At 37.6% G+C, this 24,430-nt stretch overlaps 1 protein-coding gene across 2 annotated transcripts; it reads left to right on the top strand.

The window, feature by feature from the left end:
- Window positions 1-219: 219 nt before the first annotated feature.
- LOC140150845 (uncharacterized) lies at window positions 220-24,430 on the top strand. 2 transcript variants are annotated; one of them, XM_072172990.1, is made up of 17 exons: window positions 220-786; window positions 3,503-3,552; window positions 5,521-5,916; window positions 7,725-7,855; window positions 10,037-10,243; window positions 10,554-10,577; window positions 10,858-11,022; window positions 11,176-11,328; window positions 11,673-11,873; window positions 12,406-12,605; window positions 14,999-15,045; window positions 15,676-15,912; window positions 16,522-16,559; window positions 17,598-17,984; window positions 21,171-21,314; window positions 22,509-22,609; window positions 24,215-24,430. In XM_072172990.1, the coding sequence occupies exons 1-17, from the start codon at window positions 367-369 to the stop codon at window positions 24,347-24,349; spliced, it is 3,036 nt and encodes a 1,011-aa protein (XP_072029091.1). In that variant the 5' UTR covers window positions 220-366; the 3' UTR covers window positions 24,350-24,430. The 2 variants fall into 2 exon arrangements, with proteins under 2 accessions (XP_072029091.1, XP_072029092.1); XM_072172991.1 differs by lacking the exons at window positions 21,171-21,314; window positions 22,509-22,609; window positions 24,215-24,430 and adding an exon at window positions 18,422-18,814.

Raw genomic sequence — 24,430 nt, 5'->3', positions numbered from 1 at the left:
TACATGAATTCTGTACAACGCATGTAAATAATAGCAGCCATGATTAACAATTAAACATGAAACTGGAACATGGAGTTAAAAAGAGTAGAGGAATACACAACAGTCTACTCTGATAACACTGGGAAAATATACAACTTGAGTGCAGCGATACCAACTTCAACAAGTCATGCCAGTTGTGCCTTTCTTAGGCCTAATAATGGATCATATAAATTATTATTTTTCGTTTGATTGCGGAGACATGATATATCATTGACGTACTTGTCTGATTTGGATACGGGAGGCGTAGGCCAGTGACATGCAGATTTATATTTTATAGTAATTTTTATCTAAGTGCCACGGGATTTATATAGCCAGAATGTTGATAAAATGGCCGTGCATTTGATTAACAAACCTATAGTCTTCACATATCCACCAGGAGATCCAGACCGAATCATTGCCCCGCCAGCATCGGGAGCATCCAGCGAGCAAGATGTAGATACATCAAACCCAAAGCTTCCACAAGATCGACTTCCAACTGTAATCACTTTAAAAGACGGCACGTATAAACCAGGAAAGATTCAGACTCGATGGTTAGACAACTCATTCCAGCAGGCATTGTTGAGAGCACAAGAGAGGTTGGCTGGTGGGTCTCTTCCAAGAGAACAGGAGGAATGGAGACTACCTCATGCCCCTGTGCCATCAAGACCAGATTTTTCTCGTATTGTACCTGTGTATGATGATAGAATAGGCAAGAGGCGGAGACGAGGGAAACATAAAAGACGTGATACATATCCAAAAGCCGTTAAGGTAAGATATACATGATGACAAGGAAATATTTTGATACTAATTTATTTGTAATTTCTTATTTTTACATATATATTAAACGACATCAAAATAGACCGGCAAACCGACTGTATAGCTTGAAAAAGATCACCGATGCGCATGAGACAATTGGACTAAACCCCGTCCTTGTTAAGAACATAGACCAACTCACACTTGAAAGTTCTTACACTGAAATTGGAGACCCTCGAACTGAATTTGTATCAAGTGTTTTTTGGAGATTGGAGATCGAAGTTTCCACTTGCAGTGATCCTTACATGTATGATCTTTCTTTAAATGGCGCTTCCAGGTTGATAATAATAGCATTACACTCATAAAAAGGCTATAATAGGACAAAAAAGAAAATACTTCAGTAATTCTAAAAGAAATTTCAGTTGTTCAGGACAAGAGTAGCCTATAAGCTTCTGACTTTCTTTTAAAAGGTTTCACATTTTACCAAAATGACAGAAAACCGAAATAATTTTATTTTCAGTAGCAGTTTAAATCCAAAACTCAAGTGAAATAACAAGAATAATAGAAAGATATGAGCCAGGTATTTTGCTAATCCCATTTTATACCATACTCACCTGTGCACCTCTGTTGAAGATTTTGGAAATAACTTTCAAAGGGGGAATATTTCAAATGGAATTAGCATACAACCAACTCTATTTGAAACGCACCCTGGAAAAATCAGGTTGAATCTTTCCCAGAGGGTGCATGAAATTCAAATGGAGCTTCCTAATGTGTCCATACCATTTAAACTTCATACTCCTCCTGTGAAAGATATTTCCGAAACCTATCACAGGGGTAGTGTGGATTTTAAATGGAAAATTATAATAGAGCCCAACAAGCTAAACAAGATCAAAGGAAGCTGTTAGTAAAAATGAATTATTTAAAAGAGCACAAAACCCAGGGAGCAAATACAGGGGCAGAACCAACAAAGACAACAAAAATTCATGTAATGACTGTGTAAATATACGTCCAGGGAGTTCCAAAAGTTTCTTTTCCATTTTCTCTCACAGATATATTATCAAAAATACAAATGTCATCGATCATGGTCATCGCGATTTTCGGTTTTGCGATTGCGATCGTTACCTTTTCAAAATGGAAACGCATAGCTTTATAAATCATTAAGGGTCCTGGGTCACAACCTGGGGTACCTTTGTGTTACATAGTAAAAAACTGAAATGTTTCAAACATTTTACCTACACGTCTCATTTGAAGTGGTTTATCCTCCCAGGGAAGTGAGATACTTCCCTGATCCTCCTGAGCATTTTGACACGTTTTTTTGAATGGAAATCGGTTAAAAAATGAGAGAGTGCGGGAAAAAACAATCACAAAGTAGGTGGGATTTAACCCTACCTCTTTTTTCCACATTTACAATCATTCTGAGCAAGTAGTAGTCTTTAAAAATGACCTTCTGTATTTATTTACTTGGTTTAGATGTCTGGGAGTGCATTTAGACATTTTTTACTAGATTCAAATTTTTAATGGGGGTTTTAGATGAAATTTACGATACAAATCCCTCCTCCTTATCCCCTCCTCCTATAATCCCCTCCTCCTAATCCTCAACCACCCTTGGCACATTTGAAGCTTAACGTCATAAGAAAATAATTAAGAAATATTTTAAAACAGGTTAAAAACATGAGTAATACATGAGTATATTGAACTGAAGGCCTATAGATAATAACATCACTGCTCTTCTCCATCTGACTCATTAGCTCAGTTGGCAGAGCATCGGTCCGGTGATCCGAAGGTCCCAGGTTCAAATCCTGGATGGTCAGTGTAATTTTTTCACTGGCTGTTATTTATGTATGTGGAGACTTGTGTTTAAAAAAAAAATATAAAAAAAACCTTTTTCAGATGAGTAATATAGAATAAATTAGCCTCAATTTAAGACCTAATTGAATCTTCTAAGTGAAGGAATACTCAAGAGACAGTGTTTTGAAATCCAAGCTGCACATCAAAATGTAACAAAACCACCTTTTTTGGGTACCCCAGTATATTACACAGGATCTAAGATATTTAATTGCCAGTTCAAATATTTAGACACTGTAATGTTTGTGTATCAATTTCAGTTATGCATACAGTTCATAACAGTGTCCAAGTGTTACTTCACTTTAATTAAAGTGGTACACATAATTAACCAATTCTTTTGTATTTGGTTTATTGTATTCATGGTATTTGGTTTGTAACTTTACTTTTATCAGGCATTAAATAATATTATCTAAATACGAATACAACCTTAAACAGACTGCAATTTACCATCGGTATGAGAACCAGTACTACTGCATACAATTAATAACCGTTTTAAAATAACTCCAGGATTCCCTTGTTAGCTCTTGTTATTATAGTGTCTCTGCAATAAGAGTGGTATTAGCAGAGCCATATTTTTTTTACAATTTTAGCTATTGAATTTGAACTGCAGTGTCTGGGTATAGGGCAAAAGAGCCAAAGCCCATTGAACCATGTTAACCTTGACTTATTTTGTAAAACTTACCAACAGGTAACAAAACACTTGAGAAATGGCAAACTATTGTTTGTTTAAAATGTTGTTCCAAGCAGAATAATTTGAGACCACTTTGATCAAAATCGGAGCATTTGTTATTTTTGCTTGATCGCATCACATATGCCTATAATGCTTTGGTTATATAGTTTACGGATGAATAAGATAACGTTGAACTTTCCCCCCATTTTATTTCAGGAGAAATCATCAGAGCCAGAGTATATCTTGCCACCAATTCCTATTCCAACGTAAGTTACACCATCTTCTCTGGTTATACATTAATCCTAGAAGCTAATACAAACATATGACAATTAAAGATATAGACTATAGTGCAATATGCACCTAAAATTCTAAAATATAACATTATATATGCACTGTCATTAGCGTCAATCCGAGCTAATCCCTCTTGAAATAGGGGGGGGGGGGCAATCAGCCTAAATTGTCAAAAGGTGACTGAAAAGAACAAACTATGGGTCTTTTTGCACCATCAACATTTGATTGTATTTCATATTAATTTTGACAGTCAAGTATTATGGTACAACTGCAACAAATTTGGTGGTAGCGCGCGTTTTCCATACTCTGGGTGCATTTGAAAATGCACTGAATTATGTGTTCCTCGCACAAGCTATCACATACGAACGCGCGGATATCGAAAAATGGTCATCTTTTGCCGAAAGGTGGGACAGGGGGACACGTCCCCTCCCCCTTAGGATTGACTCCCATGTGCACTGTACATAGAAAGGCGTGGATGTGCGAGAACTGGCTACCAAAAAAAAAAAAAAGACAAAAAAAAGACGCACATCCATACTATTATATTGGAATTCCAGATTTTTCACAATTGTATAACAGAAGTGGAAATTTGTAACATTTTGTTTGATTAGAGATTTTTCCATAGAAGATGTCTGAAATTAAGCTCTTTTTTGCCCATTTTCGTGACAATTCCACGAAATAATTCGAAATATTGCAAGATTTCATAGGCCGAATTCCAGCTTTTTAAGTTTCATCCATTTATACTCTGGAAATCCGAGGACGGCATTTATAGATTATTTTGATCCTCTATTTAATATATTATGTGAGGTTTTTTTTAGAATATCGCATTTATCGGAACACGCGTCATCTATTCTATCATATATATCATTATATTGAAGAAATAGCAGATTGAGGTTCAACACATATGTACATGTTGTGTTATAATGATAAATGATTCATTTCATTTGAGGATTGATTATTATTTATATATTGCCAGAGGGGTGTTTAATTGAATATCCATCACTCACGTTTGTATAACATTAGTATGATCAGCATTCAGCAACATAAAAAGAGGTCGAAAGGTCTTTTTGTAAAGGTATATATTTTCATTCTTGCGCGATTGTCTGGGGCTATAGGTCACCCCGGTCATCCGGGTACTTATTTTACATGACGCTACAGTCGGCTACACGTACGCTTTTCAAACCACAATAGATCGTGCAGCTGAGCGACTGCTTGAAGACTTGTAGCAGAGCTCATTCAGTTGTTTACGTTCTGTTTTGACCTCGAATCGAGCAAATTTCTCGGCCGATTTCGGTAAAATGAAGGTTAAATACTTGGCGAAAATTGCATTTTATGTGAAGCTGAACACATGAACATGTAGAGGAGAGTCTTTACTTTTGTTGTTGGCTGGAGGCCCCATGTCGAGAAGCTATAGAAATGGTAGTATTTTGGCCGATTTGAAAAGGGACAAACCACAGAAAACATATACATATACAAATTTGACTTCTGAATCGGATTTGTTGTCAACGGAGGTCAACGGCTTGTGACGTCACTCCGGGGTCACCTATACTTGAGGGGACCGACCATGATGGTGGTGGTGGTGGTGGGGGGGGGGGGGCTGTAGGCCTACCGGGCATGGTGGGGGCACATGCCGTTTTTTGGCCATTTCCCTAAATTTTCAAATCGCACCCTGTGACGTCACTGCAATGTAAATTGCTGTTTTGTTGCCGATCTTGCCGATAAGCACACGTCACGCACAAAATCATGGTCACCTCTTTACACGGGCCCATCAGCTTTATCGTGCCTACCTCAAGACGGGCCACTCTCGTGGCTCAACTAATATTTAACCCAGATTCAGTGCCCTCCATGTGCATAAGGAAAACTGAATTTGCCGCGCTCTTTAATACGTAGCCTATAAGCAATATTAACATTTACATTACATTATTTTTGGTTCTTTTTTTTCACAGTTTATATCAGAATGCTTTTTCTGATATGTCCACAAACTTCCCTTCGACAAAACTCAGTAAAAACATCGTGACGTCATCCCAGCCAGTATATCTACCATTCGTTGGTACAGCATCACTTCACCCTAAATCCATGACAAGAACTATCGTACGTGAACCATATCATCCTCTGCCAGAACTCTGCCACGGATGCAGAGGTCTCACTCATTTACATGATTTTAAAGGATACTTATATTTGGACGGCGATGAGTACAATGATAATGAAGGGGCTGTAAGTGAGAGTGGCAAAGGTGGTTCTTTGTACGATGACGAAGCGGAAGAAGAGGGAATGATGGGAGCGGTAGGAATACCTGTTGGTGCTACTGTATGTCATGGATGTGCAATAAGTGAAATTCCTCAGTAAGTAAGATCTTGATTCTTAAAAAGTATTCCTTACATTCAACATAGATGGCTCATTCTTTTCCATTGTTGGATATACAAGGTGTCCCATAAAAAGGTTACATGTAGAAAATGAACCGCATTTTGTGACGGTACAACAAAACAATGTCATTTTTTTAGATATTATTTATTGATTCTTCTTGTAACTGTTTGCTAAGTTTTAATTCCGTATCTTAAAAGCAACCTAACTTATGAGCGCATGATGACAGGGCTGTCAAGAGTGCCTAACCATCAAAATATCGCACAACAAAAGTGAACACACCTTTTTTTTTAAAGATTTTGTATTTATTACTTTTTATGTTTCTCTTATTTGTCATTGTTGAACTTATTGCATAAAAGAAACAAAATTTAGATATTGTACACTGAAAATAAATCAGTTTTAGAACTTCTTGACTCTTGGTGATAACAAATAAAGGAAGATGGTCATTAGAGAAGAACACGTTTTTGGTGAAAGCAGTAATTCCGCACGCTGTATCTCCTGCCATCAACATAGTGAAATGAATAACAATTGCATTTTGACCTTGTTTGGATTATGTTGACTTGAAATCGCTGCTTCGTTTGTTTGTTTTTTCTGACTGAACTCTTGAAATAAAGTTTTATTCTTTGTTTATCAGAATAAAATACTGCATCTGTCATGCTATGGCTGGGCCTACTCAAGTGCCCCGCCAAATGCACGGTGACTGTGACGGTGGTATAACGAACCTCGTGTGGCATTATGTCACGTAAAGAGCTTGCTCAGGAATGCGTGGAATGCGGACTAAGTACGTAGGTTGTAAACTTGACATTCACAGGGTTACTAGTAGAGGGTACATAGATTATGTCATGAAAAGTATATTTATATTTGCTAACATTAACTTAGATTATTTTCAAAAATCTACGTGTAACCTTTTTTTGGGACACCCGGTACCTTCTTGTTTCCACCCTTTAAAATGGCACGACATTGTTTGATTTTGTGGCTAATCTTCATCTTTTCAAAATTTCAAATAAATATTGATCTCTGTATTTTCTCTCTGAGCCGAGTGACTCAAAGATGAATCTTCCGAGAAAAGGAGCCACCTCATGATTTAACTACGTTGCACTTTTCTCATAGTGACGAATAAAACTGTTCCTATAATAAAACTGTTTTAAACTGACTCTAGAGGGCGACTCTATCAATTTAGAGAGAAATAAGCCTACGAACACTATTCCTGGTGGTTTTCACATACTTACGAAACGAATATAGGCCCATAAACCATCCTTTTGTATTATGTAGACGTTAAAGACATTTTGGCATTTACAAAACCGCTTTTTGCCCAGGCGTTAGTACCGCACTCGGCAAATCTCATAAGGATATCACGGGTCGGGTTGTGACATTGGGACAGTTTATAGTAATGCACCATTCGTCGGTACATAATGCAGTCGAGTAATTGTTTGGGATGTTGATGTTTTTAAAAGCAATTTTTGTTTTAGTTTCGAAACTCAATTAAGCAAGTCCCCAATTTCCGATTTGCTTAATTGAGTTCCGAAACTGACACAAAAATTGCTTTTAAAAAGAACAACAACCCAAACCAACTCGACTGCATAGCCCAAGTAGTATACGAAACAGTAGAAAATCTGACATAGCTTCTGGTCCATGTTCATTGATCCTTAGAAACAACAAGTTACTTGTTATCTTTATTTGCCATATAATTTTCTTTTCATATTATTTCGTTTTAATGCTTTAAATCCTTTGCATCATCTTTCGGGGCTATCTAAATCTTCACACTTTTAATAACTATTTTGATTTGCAGTTTGCATTATAACAGTGTCGATGGGAAATCCGTGATTGGTATAAACACGCCTGCACCGAGCCAGTTCTCATCCAATGACAGCGGCCATTATGACTCTGTTAGCCAATCGCATCACTCGGCTTCAATAAATGGTAAGTACATATACCGATTTCACCCCTATGCACGCGTATACACCCACCCCTACACCCACCCCCCCCCTTATACACACCCCCTACACACCCACCCGACACCCCAGCCGCACCCAGTGGCGGATCCAGAGCAGTCAGAGGGGGGGGGGGGGCCAATTGTCGAAATCAAAATACATTTAAGTAATGGCCGCGTAGCGGCCATCCCGGAGCGCTTGCGCGACGCAGGGGGGTGTCTGAGGGGTGAAAGTTAGAAACTTTTGGAAAATGAAGACCCAATTGAAGCCATTTGGTTGACCATTTTGTCACTATTATTGTGTAAAATTTCAATTTGAAAAAGTCTAAAATTTGCGAAAAGACAGCCCAAATTGAAGCCATTTGTGGATATGTTGACTTTTATTGTCTGCATTATTGCTTTATAATTATGTACCCATAAAGCTGCGCACGCAGGGGGTGTCTGAGGGGGATGTGCCCCCTCAGAAGTGAGAAAATGTTGCAAAGTGAAGACCTATGTTGAAGCCATTTGGTGGACCAGTTTGGCACTATTATTGTGTAAAATTTTAGTTTGAAAAAAGCCGAAAATATCAAATTTGTGAAATGACAGGCCAATTGAAGCCACTTTTTGCACTGTTATTGTATGAATTATTGTTTTAAACATCAAGTGGTGAGTGTTAAATACAGAAAAGGGGCACTTGTTTGTATATGCAGGGGGTGTCTGAGGGGGAGTTTGGAAATTTTTCAAAATGAAGGTCCAATTGAAGCCATTTGGTGCATCATTTTTACACTATATATCTTTGCTTTTTAAAACAAAAAAGGGCCCGAACTCAATTTGTAAAATTTGAAATATTACAGGCCTAAGACTTGAGATTCGCAATTAAAGCATGCATGGAACGATGTTGATTGTTGAATTGAAGTCAGCACATAGCATGGAGTCCGAATAGGCCTACTGACTTTGGTGACAAAATGTGACGGGCCCTTCATATCGGCGGGCCCGTCGTAATTTCCTCATGCTTTTGGGCAGAGGACCCGCCTTCAAGCAAAATAATCACAGACCTATTAACCCGACTGCGATTTAGGCATGGGCCTACTATACGTGCAATTTAACCTTTTTCCTTCTCATTTTCTCCCTTTTCTCTTCTTTTTTTCTCCTTTTTTCCTCTTTCTCTTCTCTTCTCTCCTTTCCTCTTTTTTTTTTTTTTTGGAGGAGGCCCCCCCCCCCTGAATCCGCGCCTGGCCGCACCCACACTTACCCCCTACGCTTTCCAGTTAGAATGAAAGGAAAATAAACACATACAACATTGTTACTCACATATCTGTTCTGACAATTATGCACTGACCTGCTTTTTATATGCGTAGGCCTATTTGACTGGTACTAATAGGCCCTACAGTTTAACCACATAAACACCCTCAAACCCCCACCATGCCCACCCCACCCTACCCACAAACGCCGTAGACACAAACAGCCACCTGCACCCACACAACAAGCCCAACACATACACATCACGCCACAAATCAAACATAGATCTATATGATTTGATACTACACCACATGCAGCAATGTAATTTTACCAGATCGCTGAATATCCTTGTGGAACACTCGCTTCTCAAATTAGCGATATTAATGCTCTGCGTGCTAGCCATAAGCTTCAACATAAAAAGTCCAAGTTTTGAGATATTTTCTCAAACTATCAAGAGCTATCTAAAGAACCACTGAACCAATACTAGGCTTGTTTGTACTCATTTTAATGCATTTTTCGTGTTGATTCCAAATATGGTAATGAAAATTTACAATTCTGAAATCTTTGAAATTTTGAATTTTTGAACAAACTTGTCGTCTGCAGTCGACACCCGCGTGGAGAGAATTAATTGTCAACGCATAATTCTCCCGACGCACATAGACATGCACATACTCAAACCTTAAAACGGGAGCTGGGATTAATCGTTTTCACCAAAACCCATTTTAATGTGTTTCTATATTTTCTACCCTTTGTCTCCAAATTTTGTATAAAGATGTTGTTTTCGCCTCAATATTCCTGACTATTGCATAGATGGATGAAATCTTCAGTGGAGGATTAATGAAAAAGGCTACAAGTAGTTCAAATATTTTCTTTTCTATAGTAATGTCACTCCAAGTACTATGTGGACCGCTTATAAATTTTACATGCATTTTTATCCTATTAATTTACAGGAGCAGTAACGGAAAGAGACTCTTCAGATGGCCCTAAAAACGCCGACGAAGTCCTCTTTAGTGTAGAGAGGATATCTGATCCAGAGGTACCGATTCATCAACACACAAAACCAAGACAGAAACCACCCAAATTACCCCAATGGATTATGGACTTACTCAAAGACCCTCAATCAGAAAATGCTGCTAATAAGATAAGACACTACGAAGGTCAGTAATATAAGTATGCGTATGCCAAGACTACATGACGTTGCAAGTGTCTTACATAAAATGTGATATTTCACCGAATTATTCAAATCGATGGTATGACATATCATTATAAACAAATGCGCCAGAAAAGGATATAACAGTCATGCTCTTTATTTATGCAAATAACTAATTTCCACGCTCTCTTTCCTCCAGTGGCGTAAGCATTTAAGATGTTTTAATACATTCAAACACATAAATTTGAAACACATATTAACACGTTTGTTTATCTAACCAACATAATGAACATATTATTCATTTTCTATCATTTCAGATCATTGTTACGCATGCCAGCAAGGTAATTCATTACATCTATATTAAATATTGTATTAAGTTTAATCAACATAACATTAATTAATACACATGATTAATGTGATATTCATGGTTCTTCTTTACATGCAGTAGGCCTACGGTATATTAAGAATAACGATTAAGCATCATTAATTTGATCTCGTGCGCTATATAGTTTATAATATTTGAATGTTTTTATGTTCCAATGCACAATGCGTAAGATTATTTCCATGTCTATATACGATTTCATACACTAACATTGACTTTATTTTTCCCGGTCAATTCAGCCCTTCGTCAACTATTACCAGACAATCCTATGCTCCGTCAATTCGTGCCGGAACCGGGCAAGTTTCTTGGTGATGACCTGCAGTATTTCAAACATGGTAGCCATGGGGTAGACAACTCGGAAGCTGCTTCAACGTCGGGAATCGGAACGTCTATTTACTCAGAAGGTTCGTAAAGATTTATTTTTCATTTATTTTAAAGAAGCTCCAAATTGTAGACGTGATGGTAGAGTCTAGGATATTTTAGGGCAAAATGTTGGTATGTTAAGATAACACCTTCTTTCGGGCCATGGTCCACTCACCCCATGCTCTTTTTTACAGGTGATATACAGAGATTAGACGAGTTGGAAATACTTAAGGAGGAAGAAGAAGATGCCAAAGAAAGGGAACGAAGAGAAAAAGAAAAGCAAAAAGAAGAGGAAAGAATAAAGAAGGAAGATGCGGAGAAAGAAAGAAGAACAAACTTATATAAAGGTATGTATCATGTGTTTATTGTAGGTTGAACGCCGAATCTTTTGATTAAAACTCTTATAAATAAACTTTCTGGATTTTTTGTAATTGAAAAATTATCACTCAAATCTAGACAGAAAACGACTGTTTTTATCTGCATATACAGCTAAAAATCGTCGGCATAGCACGAATCTTTCTATTTCTTATTAAGTTTCAGGTTCTTTCAGCCTGTTCTCATGATTTTGTGCACGTCGGTCGTGTGCTTCCTTCATTAGAAACCGTTATAAATTAACTTCTTGTTGAAAATGGAATTATATTGCTACTAAAATTGGTTGTTGGTTTTTGTGTTCAAATCTTTAATATTCCAGCACCAAAAGCATTCAAACCAAAAAAGATTGAAACTAGCGTAACGACAGGGGAGGATCCATTCAGCAAAAAACGCTCATATAACATCCAAAAAAACAGTGGCTTCAAAATTAAGAAAAGTGACAAGGCACCTACTTCTCACGTGGATATTAAAAGAGGCGAAAGTAATTGGAAAGCGCCTGATAAGTTTGAGCTCAAGAAAGGTAAGTATTATTACGATTAAATCCCATTTTTTTAGTACAGTGGACTTTGCTCCCATGCACAATTATACGGTAGACCAACTAATAGCTATATGGTCTTCTATCAACCCACCCAGAGCCACCGCAAGGTCACTTGCTGGAAAGCTGGATTGAACATGGTCATCCGATTTGGGTGGTATGACAAACGGGTCATTGTTCATTTCATGGACAGGCAAAGAGCTAAAGAAGAGTTTCTGACAATATTAAGGGACTTGATTCAGTTCGGCAAAGCCTGCTTTGCACATGCGTATAGTTTTTATTTAATTATCAGTCACAAGTGAGGCTTATATCTGACGATGTCTCACTTTTACCCCAAGAGATCAGAAAGATAGGGCTTACTTGGGAGACCCTTCGTCTCAATGATGAGGATATTTATAAAAGATTAATTTTGATACAGCAAGACCTCAAGCAATATAGGTCTTTGGCAAAAGGAAGGCACGTCAGATAGGTATTTTCCCAATGATTTGATGTAATAACTTGTGCTTGATACACACAGGGCCTTCTAAAGTAACCAAATCAGACTGGCATTTCTCGCAAAGGAAGGAGCGTTTAAGACCAGAGACGCCTCCTCCACCACCCCCTCCCCCGGTGAAGAAGAAACCACCCACAGTACCTATTGTGCCAAAGAAGAGAGAACCACTCGAACAAATAGCGTCACTTAGGGAACCGGTAGCATCGCCACCAAGGAGAAGGAAGGTAAGAGACGTCCATCGTGTGTGTTACATAAGACTTTTTAATGTGTCACGCTTTAGTTTAGTCTCTCAGGCGACGGTTGTTAAACACCTGTTATCTTTTTAGAAATAAAATTGTCTTGGCAAGCTGTTGGCAAAAGTGTCTTACAATAGGCATGATATCCCCAACAATAGAAAACTTAAAGAAATAAAAAAAACACGTGTCTGCACTGAACGGGATCCGACTTATTATTAATCGAAAGTGTTACGAGTCGTACTTGACTCAAGGCCAAAATCACCTTTTACCCGAACTCACACGAATGCACAACACAAATACACTGTTTGATTAAGCTAACAAAATCTAAGTCTTTAATTGAAAGCACGTTATGATTGGTACAATATATGACAACAAATGCACATACACAATAATCAAATATAATCACTCTTTAACTATTTAGTACTTAGCCAGCATTCTTCTTCTTGGTGATCATAAAGTTCTTGCAATGTTCTGGACGACTGATGTAATATATCCTTATTCACTTGTCCTGCGAAAATCAGCGAAGTCCAGTGTACACTTGCGTTTATAAATATCCTTGTGTATGAAATCCTCACACAAAAATGGCGTTGCTTTCTCCAAACCGTTATCTCCTTGCGCTGCTTTCTCCAAACTTAACTCCTTGCGCTGCTTTCTCCAAACTTCCTCCTTGCGCTGCTATGGTGCTATTTCCACCTTTCACACAATATCTTCAGGAAGCAGGACTACGATGCAGTTGTCCCCACTTATATTGACAGTTGTGTTGCTCCATTAACCAGACTTCATCAAATCGGCAGAAGAATATATATTCCTTTCTTGGAAGAGGTACGTTCTTTGACGTATTCTAGATCTTCTCCGACAACACCGGCAGGCAGTAGTGCATTGACTACGTAAAATATTTGTGGTTAGCAATTTCCTTTCTTTGAAGGAATTGGACTGTAAGCATTAGCTAGCTAGCCCAGATCAACACTATCAACTGTGACAATAATGAAGGCTATTGCAGCCTGTCAGATCTTTATCCAGATGATAATAATTGTAACCTTTTCCATAAAGTCCTTCACAATCCGCAGTAGACCATATGTCTTACTTTGGGCCATTTTCGTAGCTTTGAAATAACCATATTTCCAGCTTGTCGGTGAAAATATCCATCCATCTCCATCGCTCAGAGGCTGTTTTAAATAGCACTGTCGGAAACTCATGATCTCCTGGCCACACTCAGTAATACTCTTTGAGTATCCTGATTTTAACTGGTTAACATTATTTTCTCTCTTTTTGAGAGCTATAGCTACATCCATTCATATTACAATCATATCGATACAGGTCTGCCTAGAATTATTACCAGCAAGATGTTTTATAGCAAACCATCTGGGATTTTCCCAAATGTTCTAATAATAGACATTACCACTGACCATTGTGCATTATTGCAACATTCTGATATCAGGGGATTTTCCCCTTGACATAAATTATAGTCGTCACAAATGATGTTGTTATTTCCATTATAGGGGATTTCCAGAAAAGTCATAATAAACAAACTATTGCTAGCTTCCCCTATTTCATGAAATAGGATTATACAGGGTACATCACAAAAGGTTGTGGGTTCGAGCCCCGGTGACACTATCGTGTTGTGCCCTTGAGTAAGGCACTTTATCTCGAATACTCCTCTTCACCCATGGTTACCGACATTCTTAAATACTGGGAAAGTAGCAGACTCACTGTGGCGATCATGGTGGAATGGAGATATGGGCACTCCCCGGAGGCACTCCGTCCTGTAAAAAAATGCAGGTTCGACTCCTTTACCTTTACCTTGGCTGAAGACACAATTTAAGACACATTGGCTCAATTATTTAGACATATACAACCAAAACGCACAAAATCAAGACGTGTCTCAAAACTGTTTTCAAAAGACATGTCTTAAATTTAAGACATGTCTAGACATGTCTAGACATGTCTAGCAAGGAGATCTGCCTTTTTAAAGTTGTAGTAGTCTTGTATATGTGGATTTGTGTCTCAATATGGAAATGTATCCAAACTGCCTTCAAAATATGTGTCCTAGATTGTGTCTTCAGGCAAGATACGGTACGTGATTCTATTGCATTTATTTTTTTATTATTGAAGACATGTCAAATTGCAAGACACGGTTTTAGAATAGATGTTAAAAGTAAATTAAACCCTTTTATATATTGTATTATAACAGGTCTCATTCTTTCAGTGCTTTTAGTAAAAGTTAAACTGGTTGAGCAACAATATTGCTTTATTATAATTTTCCCAAACCCCAAAATGTAATCTTCAAAAATCAAGGCATTCTTAAAACCATACGTTTTCAAGGAACGCCTCGATTGAGAAATTTTATCAGTAATCAATTTCTTGCGAATTTGTCGATTTAGGTTGAGGAGAAACCAGCGGAAAAGAAGAAACCACAACCACCAGAAAAGTAAGTATTTATTTGAACCAACCCTATATTTGTTACGTTTTAATGGAATTGGACAACCATATGGGTATATCAATATTGGTAAACTCTATAAATTCAATATCGGCTGTTCTCCATCATCACCCAACTTCTTCTTCAACTGGTAAATGGGCAACTTTTGGGATCATTTATATCGTTGCGTGTGATTTGTGCATATTGACGATTACTTGATTACTATAAACCGGTCGTCTCTTATAACCTGTGAGGCCCCTTCGCGATTCGCCAAGCGCTGGAAGCGACTATGGCAAAAACGGCTTGGCATTGAAACAAAAAGATAACGGTGCCCTCTGTAGTCAGTATAATACAAAGAGACGGTTTGTAGTTATCAATGATTCGTTATTATGAGAAAATCACAACGCATTAGTCATTTTATATAGTTCCATTTTCGTTACTCATTATAATCCATCAAATGATATTCTGCATAGTGATATTTTTATAAAAAAAACCAATCATAATTATCATCCATCCATGATAGTAATTACTGTTAGATTAATAATCTGTTTCTTTTATTCTCTTATTCTTTTACATGCAAACTTCTTTTTCCATATTCTTTTGACAATTTCTGTCGTCATTCTCGATTACCAATAAAAAAAGGAAACCAATAAAAGAACCTGAGCCTAAAAAGGTCAAAGTTCAACCCGAGCCTAAAAAAGTTGAACCGAAAAAGAAGGTTCAACCGGAACCGGAAAAAGTTATTACAGTTCAAAAGGGGCCGGAAAAGGTGAAAGTAAAACCGGAACCAAAAAAAGTAACAAAAGTTGTGAAGGTGTCTACCAAAGTTAAGAAACCGAAGAAGGGTGCAAAGGCTAAGACCAGGAAGGAGAAGAAACGGTGAGTGCTATAATTGTGACAATGTCCAAGATTATAAATGAAAACTTCTGATCCCGAGGTGAAAAATCCCAGACTGTTCCATTGGCTTACTTATGCAGCCATTTTTTTTACCTCATCATTGGCTCGGAATGCAAACTGAATCGTTTCGATTCTTTAAAACAATGTTATTTTATTATTATTTTGAAGAATACAATTTATAAGTGATGAAAAGTTAAACAGATCGACATTGATCTGTTCTTTAATACAAGGTTATAATGTACGATATTCGTTATTTTCTTTCTTTGTTTTTATGAAGCAAATGGGTTATTCCAGTTGAAATCCATACACCTTATGGAAGACATGACCTTAATCTCCCACACAGGGGGTGTAGCTTTCAAATAGAGTTGCCAATCCAGGTTAACCTATTTGAAATTTACACTCCCTGTGAGGAAGATTAAGGTCATGGAATAGCCCAATGGGCAAGAAAAATTTCTTATGTGAATTTTCAATGTCAGGAGATTTGTTCTGCACAGAGACGTATACCATGCATGTATTATTAATGACAACTCTATTATCTAATATATGGAAACGAAGTTGATACTCATTTTCTTATTCTGTTTTTATTTACAGAAAGCCGGAAATATCACAGGATACAGACGATTCCTCGGGTAAGTAAACATGACAAAGCAGCAGCCCCGATCTTGCCCAAATCCCCTAATTATTAATCACGATACCGAATACGAAATACATTATAAATGTTTGATCCATGATTCTGCCCAGGAGAAAAATATGAGTAGATCCGGGGATGGAGTATAGATGGGTACCCAGCAAACACAAAAACGTTTTACAAACGTTTTAAATAAGTTATATTTTGGCTTTTGGTTTAGGTAAAAACGTTTTAATAACATTAAAATGTCGGGTTATATAAAGGTCATGATAACGTTTTAAAACGTTTTGTATGAAAACACACTACAACAATATTTTTAAATGTTTTCAAAAATGTTATTGTAAACTATTTTTGTAAACATTTTGGCCAAATATTGTGTCAATACTTAAATAACATTATGTCAAAATGTTTGAACCCAGCAAACACAGAAATGTTCTTAAAATGTTTTTTTCAAAACCTTTTAATTACATTTAAATGTCGGGTTATATAAAGGTCATGAAAACGTTTTTAAAACGTTATTGAAAATATTTTGGGCAAACATTTTTCGCAAAATATTTTTTCAACTAAAATAACATTCTGTTTAGAATGTTTTGTATTAAGTTTTCAAGAATATTTTTGGAATGTTATTTAAACGTTTTTATACCCTTTATATAACCCGACATTTAAATGTTTTCTGTAAAACATTTTTGTTTGCTGAGCAGTAGATTATCAAAAAATATTTTTTAAGGTTATGAAAACGTTTTATACTCTTAATATACCCTTTATATAACCCGACATTTAAACGTTTTCTGACAACCTTTAATAACCTTTTGCGAATGATGTCAAAAACGTTTTGTGTTTGCTGGATAGGTAGTTGATGTATTCGCCCTATATGCACCAATACGACCCGGGTTCGATTCCCAAGGTGCCGTTACAAGTGATCATGGTTGTCGATGCATTTTTAATTATTGTTGGAGTATATCACTTGCAACAGAATACAGAAGGGTTATAAAAGACTTTCTTATCATTTGTAAATGATGTCAATGTTTGTTTATTACAGAGGAAGAAGAACTATCACCGACTCCAGAACCCTATATAATAGAGAGCCCGTCACCTTCTCTTGAATCTGAATCCACTCCTCCACCATCACCATCTCAAGTTCCGCTTCCTCCCTCGCTTCCACCAACTCCTTCTCAAATCGCATTACCTCCATCACCAACTCCAGATCAAATTCCACTGCCTCCTTCACTTCCACCAACACCATCTCCAACCCCTCCACCTCCAGAACCCACACCGCCTCCACCGAAAGAACCCACACCCCTTCCACCAAAAGAACCAACTCCACCGCCGCCAAAAGAACCGACACCACCACCACCACCAAAAGAACCAACACCACCGCCACCTGTCAAGAAACCAAAAGTTGCGACACCGAAACCAAAACCGCCAGGTTAGTTTACAGAAAAGACCGGCTACAAAGGCGGCACTGTTGATTGCTGAAACTATTATAGTTATATAAAATACGCCACGTTAATAATTATTAAAATGTTTGTGACTTGAAACACAAACAAATCACAAAATCGTTACCATAGTTAAATAAAAATCTTACAAAAATCTGTAGATAGTGGCTTGGCTGTGATACTATGCATTATAACTTAATGTTTACCTTTTAAATGTGATCTTTGTTAAAAAGATGAATCTCCTGTTTGATTTATATCATTTTCTTAACTTTATTTTTTGACCATAACTGCACCAGTGCTATAGAGAGTTGAGTTCTAGTTTCAGGTTTATAGCAGTATCACCGCAACTTTATAATAGTCTTTTGGTAATTAAAGTTTCAATAACTAATAATACTATACTTTCTTTTACGCATGCTTGCAACACTAGTTTCTAAGCCTGTAAAGCCCAAGAAGGCTATGAAACCTAAACGTGAGAAAAAGAAACCTGTAGCAAATCGTAAAGTAATTAACAAAACAAAGCCAGGTGAGTATGGGTGTTTGACATGAGTTGATGTGCTACCAGAGAGGGAAGAAGTGGAATAGGAGAATGGAAGAAGAAGATGATGATGATGATGATGATGAAAAACGAATTGTATAGAGTAGAGGAGGAAGAAGAAAAGTGAAAGGAAAGGTGGGAGATTAAATGGAAAGAGGAATGGAAGGTGATAGAAACGGGACGAAAGAGTATGAACATGAAAAAAGAATAAAAAGAATGAAAGGAAAGTATAAAGCTGAAAAGAGCTGAGATAAAGTGAAGCTGTTGATGCATGGGGGTATATAAATAATCAGGCCTATTTATATACCTCCATGGTTGATGACGATGATGATGATAACGATGTGCCAGAAACGGTATTATATTGTTGAAGTGAGATTGATGTTCAAATTGCCGTGTGGACTTTGATTTGTGATTTTGTTTGACTAGTTCCTCCTATGAAGGTTTTGTTATTTTTGCACTGCACCTTGTGTAATGTTTTAAACCTTTATTTGTTGGTATTAGGCCTAATTACAAGCTATTACACTGTATACTCCTTGCATTCTTTCTATATGTGTGTCTTTACGTGTGGGCCACATTATATATACAGGCTGTATCAAAATGATTGGTACCCATCAGTTTCCAGTGATATGAACATGGCTGCCACATCAACATTGGTTACATGCAACATAGGATCCACATAATTTGTTGATTAATGTCATAAACAGTCATATAACTGTGGTCATTCCAAGAAGACCATATGTTGTATTTGGAAGAAGCAGGCTTTTCAATAACCGTCAAAAGTGATGGGTACCAATCATTTTGATACAGCCTGTACAAACGGTAAACGTAGCTGTTTAAAGATAAACCCCTAAATGATGTAACTGAAAAAGGCACTGATTATAAATCATGCACTATTTTTGAGTGAAAGTACATCTTTGCAAACAGGGGTGTAGCCAGAATTTATAGGGGGTGTGGTTTTGAAAAAGTGGACCTTTTTTGAACCTTTTCCCCAAATTTTGAACTTTTTTGACCACGAAACTGCTATACGCTCGCAAGTGGACAAATTTGGACCTTTTTGGAACTTTTTCCTCATACTGGCGAATCCGGATAACTATAAATCGTCCCTTCATGTTAATTATACCGACCGTAGGGGGCGATGTTATTGAACGTTTCAGTTCGAACCCGTATTACCATGGTCACTACCCGCGCTCGGCGAATCTCGTATAGGGCACTTCATGGGTAAGTTTATAGCAATCCGATTCGTCAGTACGCTGAATAATAACAGGAGTTCCTGGTAATGGTAAGTTTACAGCAAAGTGAAAAAAAGAAGAAAAACACTTTATTTTTCCTGTGTTTGGTATTAAGAATCATAAGTTTAAACTTTTGTTTGAATTGAACATTTCTCCAAGTGACGCCACTTCCAGATTCATCGAGCGGCAGGAAATATGAAACACCTCAAATAGATACAGCTCCTTCTTTTTCAATAATATCCAACGTATATTCGTATGACCTGGAAGGCAACTCTCACTTAGCCAGAGTGCCAAAAACACCCATAGTACAATCTACTGAAACAGATATAGAGGAATATTCAATCAGAACATCATCGTCACAATCACGTGAGCGGGAAATAGAAGAGGGACCAATCAGGACACCGGATATGGTAACACCCCAATCACGTGAGGAAATGGAAGACGAACAGCCAATGGAAGCAGCAGATATGGTAACACCCCAATCACGTGAGGAAATGGAAGACTATGAGCAGCCAATGAAAGCATCAGATACCACACCACAACCACGTGGGATTAAAGAGAATGACAGTAAACCAGGAAATAATAGAATCGATGCGCTGATATATGAATACTTATATGGACCACAAGAGGAGGAGGATGGTACGTAGATCGTTTGGTGATGGTACCATGTCTGATGGTGTCGGAAGATTCATTTATCAAATGCATCATTTACCATCAACCTGTCACTTTGGCAAAAGGTCATGGACAAAAGGACTTGTGACTTGGACTTGACTTGCACAAAATGACTTGTTACCATCTTTGATGGTATCTGTTTACGCAACTGGCGCATTACATACCATTTCATTTTTTGTTCATTTTTCGCCACCGTGTTATTGGAAGAGGATTTCTAAAATCGGTATACTGCATGGAAATCCAGTGAAATCATTTATGTTCCATCTCATTGTCCAGTGCATTGGAGACTCGGTGACATGGTGGACGACCGAATGTAATTTCATCTTTCAATATTTCACAATAAATATTCAACAACTTGGGCATATATCCATTGAATTCACTAAGGTCATGTACAAAACTCTTTGCATGATTCCACAAACCAACTACACGACCCATGGTACACAACCTATTATAGGGCTACAGTAGGTGTTAAGCATAAAATATGTCCATGGGAGCTCATGGGTAAAAGGTAAGGATTCAGAGTGTGTCTGAGTTTTATGTTGTACATGTATATTTTGTGCCTGCATACAATTCTGTTCCTAACATTCACATGTATGTAATGTATCACACAATCGTACTGTTTTGTACCACGCACCGCACACATCGCACTGTGTCTCATCGCACCGCATTCCACCGCACCGTTCTTCACCGCACTGAATTTATGAAGAAGCATTAAACAATTTTCAACGTCTTTTCAAAAGTTGCCAAACCGAAAACTGAGAAGCCGTTGTCACCAAAAGAAGAGAACAACGAACAAGTCACTAAACAGGAGCAGGAGGAAGATGAAACAAAGGTTGCTACTGACACGGAATTAGAAGATACCAAAGAAACAGAAGCGCCACCAGGTATGACTCGTGTCTGGTCTTGCAAAATGAGAGCTAATGAGTTTATTGGATCAGATGGAAAACAAAAAAGCGTAATAAATCGCAAAATAGAATTTTAAAATAAAAAGTGGAATACCATAAGGGTGAGTACATGCTGCGCGCATAGTGTATTGTGTTTCGCAGATTATGGAGAGGATTTCGACTGTTCTTCAATGGTAATGCAAGAAGTGGTAAAACTGCATTGTGCATACTTTTGTGTAACAATTTTATTTGTCATGGGCGTTGTTGGTAGGGTGTTGTGAAAAGACACGGGTAGGGGTGTGTGATGTATGGGGGTGGGTTGGTGGGTGTGTTAGTGTTCGGTGTTGTTAACTCCCGTGTTAACTGGGATTGTGGTGTAGCCTATGGGATGGTGTGGTGGCAGGGGCGTAGCAAGAGCATGAGCATCATGGACAAGGAGCAGTACGGGCTCTTTTAACCAGGGCGGAATTTACCTTATGGGGCCCTGTGCCACTCGAACTCACGTGCCGAGGAAAGCATGTGCACTAAAGTCAGTGGCTAGAGAGTAGACTAACATTTTGTTCCGATGTTACTAGGACATGTGCACGCAAAGCACGCGAAAAAATTCAATTGCAGACTATTTTAGCCCCAGATCAACATACATTTTGCCATTTAAATGTGCTCGAAACGCGAAAATTTTTACAATTTTGTCCTATTTTGGTCAAAAAACATGCTGTTATTGGGGTTTAAAGAAAGATGCATAGGGCAATTTTGGGGCCTTTGGGGGCCCTGGAAAATCTGGCGCTGCTCTCCATTATCAGCCCTTATTTAATTTTCGCTTTTGTGCTGGGGGCCCCTGAACCATCGTCCACCCTGTCCCCCGCTTGCTACGCCCCTGTGTGGTGGAGATATTGTGCATGTTAAGATTTGGACGGGAAATGCTCGATAACATCATTACCAATGGCAATTTCCAGAGGGGTAATGTTATCAGCGCGGATTGTTAAGCTGATCACATTTTACGTGCGATGTGTTAGAATCAAAAAGTAACTAGGTGAAAGCGTTGCAGACTAATTGTATTTTAAATTCCCCGTTTTTAAGTCTTTTGGACTTAAACTTTTTACATGGCAATCTCCACAAAAATACTCTCATAACTAACAAATACGTAATATATTGTATTTATTAGTGTAATTCCCTAATCTTTTTTTACATTTATAGTTATTGTAGAAAAGCCGAAGAAGATTCCCAAGCTACCGAAAGCCGTGTTCAAAAAGAAAGTACCACTTATCATCAAGGAATTTGTCAGAAAGGAAAAAACGGTAATATTTAAATTCTTAGTGAACTTTGTATGAGCTCAGATTTTATACTAATTTTGCTTGGTGTGAAAGACATTGTTGTTCCTGGCCCGGGTATCATTTAAATAAGTGTAAAGTAGGTTTTTTAAAAATATAAATGCAGAGGCTTCCCATGTGGAATTTACTGCTTTCGACCAAATACATCGTTTTGATTACGAACATCGAGTCTTCTCTTTGTTAAATTCATGTTACGCATAAATTATCTTCAATTAGATGGTAGGGATCAGATATAGAGCGCAAGAGGGCAGCATATCAATTATTTAACAGTGATTCGGAGTGACAAATGAGCGAAAGAGTGCAGCATACAGGGATAGCTAATGGTGCAGTGCAGCGTCGTCTGACCCTTATTTTATAATTCAATAGAATTAATGCGTGCATGATTTTAACGAAGAGACGAATCACTAGTCGACATTCTACAAAACTCATAATGATAATGCTCTAGGAAAGATTGATGAACAAAACTTAAAATGTATCTTAAGGGATCCAAAATGAGCGTTTATTGCGTTTCGACAGTATTTTTTGTGGGACATGAGAGCACCTCAGACCTATCGAATTTCATTCTGAATACGAAGCATGTCTTTCTGATGTCAAATAATTTTCATTTTTTTAAATTCACGATATAATACAAATTTTATGACAAATTATTAAAATTTGATATTTTTCACATTTTTGATATATAACAGTCCTCGAAGTAAATTATATAAATCTAATTATATATTCTTAAAGTGTATGTAGCAGGGAGGAAAAGCCGACGGTCAATTGAAAATTTTGACCTTTCATATTGAAGATATGGATTTTTTCCCAAAAAGACCTAATTTTTTTGGTGTTTTGGGAAAAAAATCCATATCTTCAATACGAAAGGTCAAAATTTTCAATTGATCGTCGGCTTTTCATCCCACCTACATACACTTTAAGTATAAATCATCAGATTTATAAAGTTTACTTCAAGTACTGTTAAATATCAAAAATATCAATTTTAATGATTTGCCATAAAATGTGTATTAAATTGCGAATTTCAAAAATCAAAATTATTTGATATCAGAATGACATTCTTCATATTCAGAATGCAATTCGATATGTCTGATGTGCTCTAATGTCCCAAAATAAATACTGTCCAAACGTTCATACCCCAGCCCTTAAGTCGACCAATAAACCAGTGCCGCCACGTATGCGATATATGCATGTCGTGTGGGTACATGCCGGTTGCGTTTTGTTTTTTCTGCAACCATAACAGGACGCAATTAAAAAAAAATAATCCTAACACTTACCCTAACCCTAACCCTTTCATATGTGTTCCTATGGGTTATAAAATGTTTGCGTCCCGTTATGGTTGCAGAATAAAATTAAGCCGCCGGCATGTTCCCACACGACATGCATATCGCATGCCGGCGTGACAGAATAGGACGAGTCTGGTTTTAGACTACCGAAAATGAAGCGACAGTACCAATTATGACAATTGTTGGCTACACTAATGGATAATTAAATCTTTTATCTTTTGAGTTTGTCAGGTCACTGACAAACACCCACTTGACTATCTTTTTAGCAACATATATTATTCCTCTCTTGCAGATATCAGCAGCTTGGCTTCTGCCCAAAATCCCCAAATGGAAGGAGGGACTGTCGACATGCCTTCATGGCCCGCGGGTGTTCCGCCAGAAATTAAAGCTATGTTGGGAGGCTCTGCTCCACCGTTACCTGATATAGCTGAACCAAAACCAAAAACACCAGAACCTGAACCCGAACCTGCACCCAAACTTCCACCAGCACCTAAAGTAGTCAAACGAC

This window comes from Amphiura filiformis, chromosome 4, assembly GCF_039555335.1.
Source record: "Amphiura filiformis chromosome 4, Afil_fr2py, whole genome shotgun sequence".
Taxonomy (NCBI): Eukaryota; Metazoa; Echinodermata; class Ophiuroidea; order Amphilepidida; family Amphiuridae; genus Amphiura; species Amphiura filiformis.
The sequence above is the reverse complement of the archived record's forward strand: the minus strand, read 5'-3'. Positions and strand labels throughout refer to the sequence as shown.

Coding starts and splice junctions, on each gene's coding strand:
- LOC140150845 (XM_072172990.1), top strand. CDS start 367: ATGGCCGTGCATTTGATTAACAAACCTATAGTCTTCACATATCCACCA. Junction 15,046..15,675: donor AAACCACAACCACCAGAAAA/GTAAGTATTTAT, acceptor CAATAAAAAAAG/GAAACCAATAAAAGAACCTG. Junction 17,985..21,170: donor ACCGAAACCAAAACCGCCAG/GTTAGTTTACAG, acceptor TCTTTTCAAAAG/TTGCCAAACCGAAAACTGAG.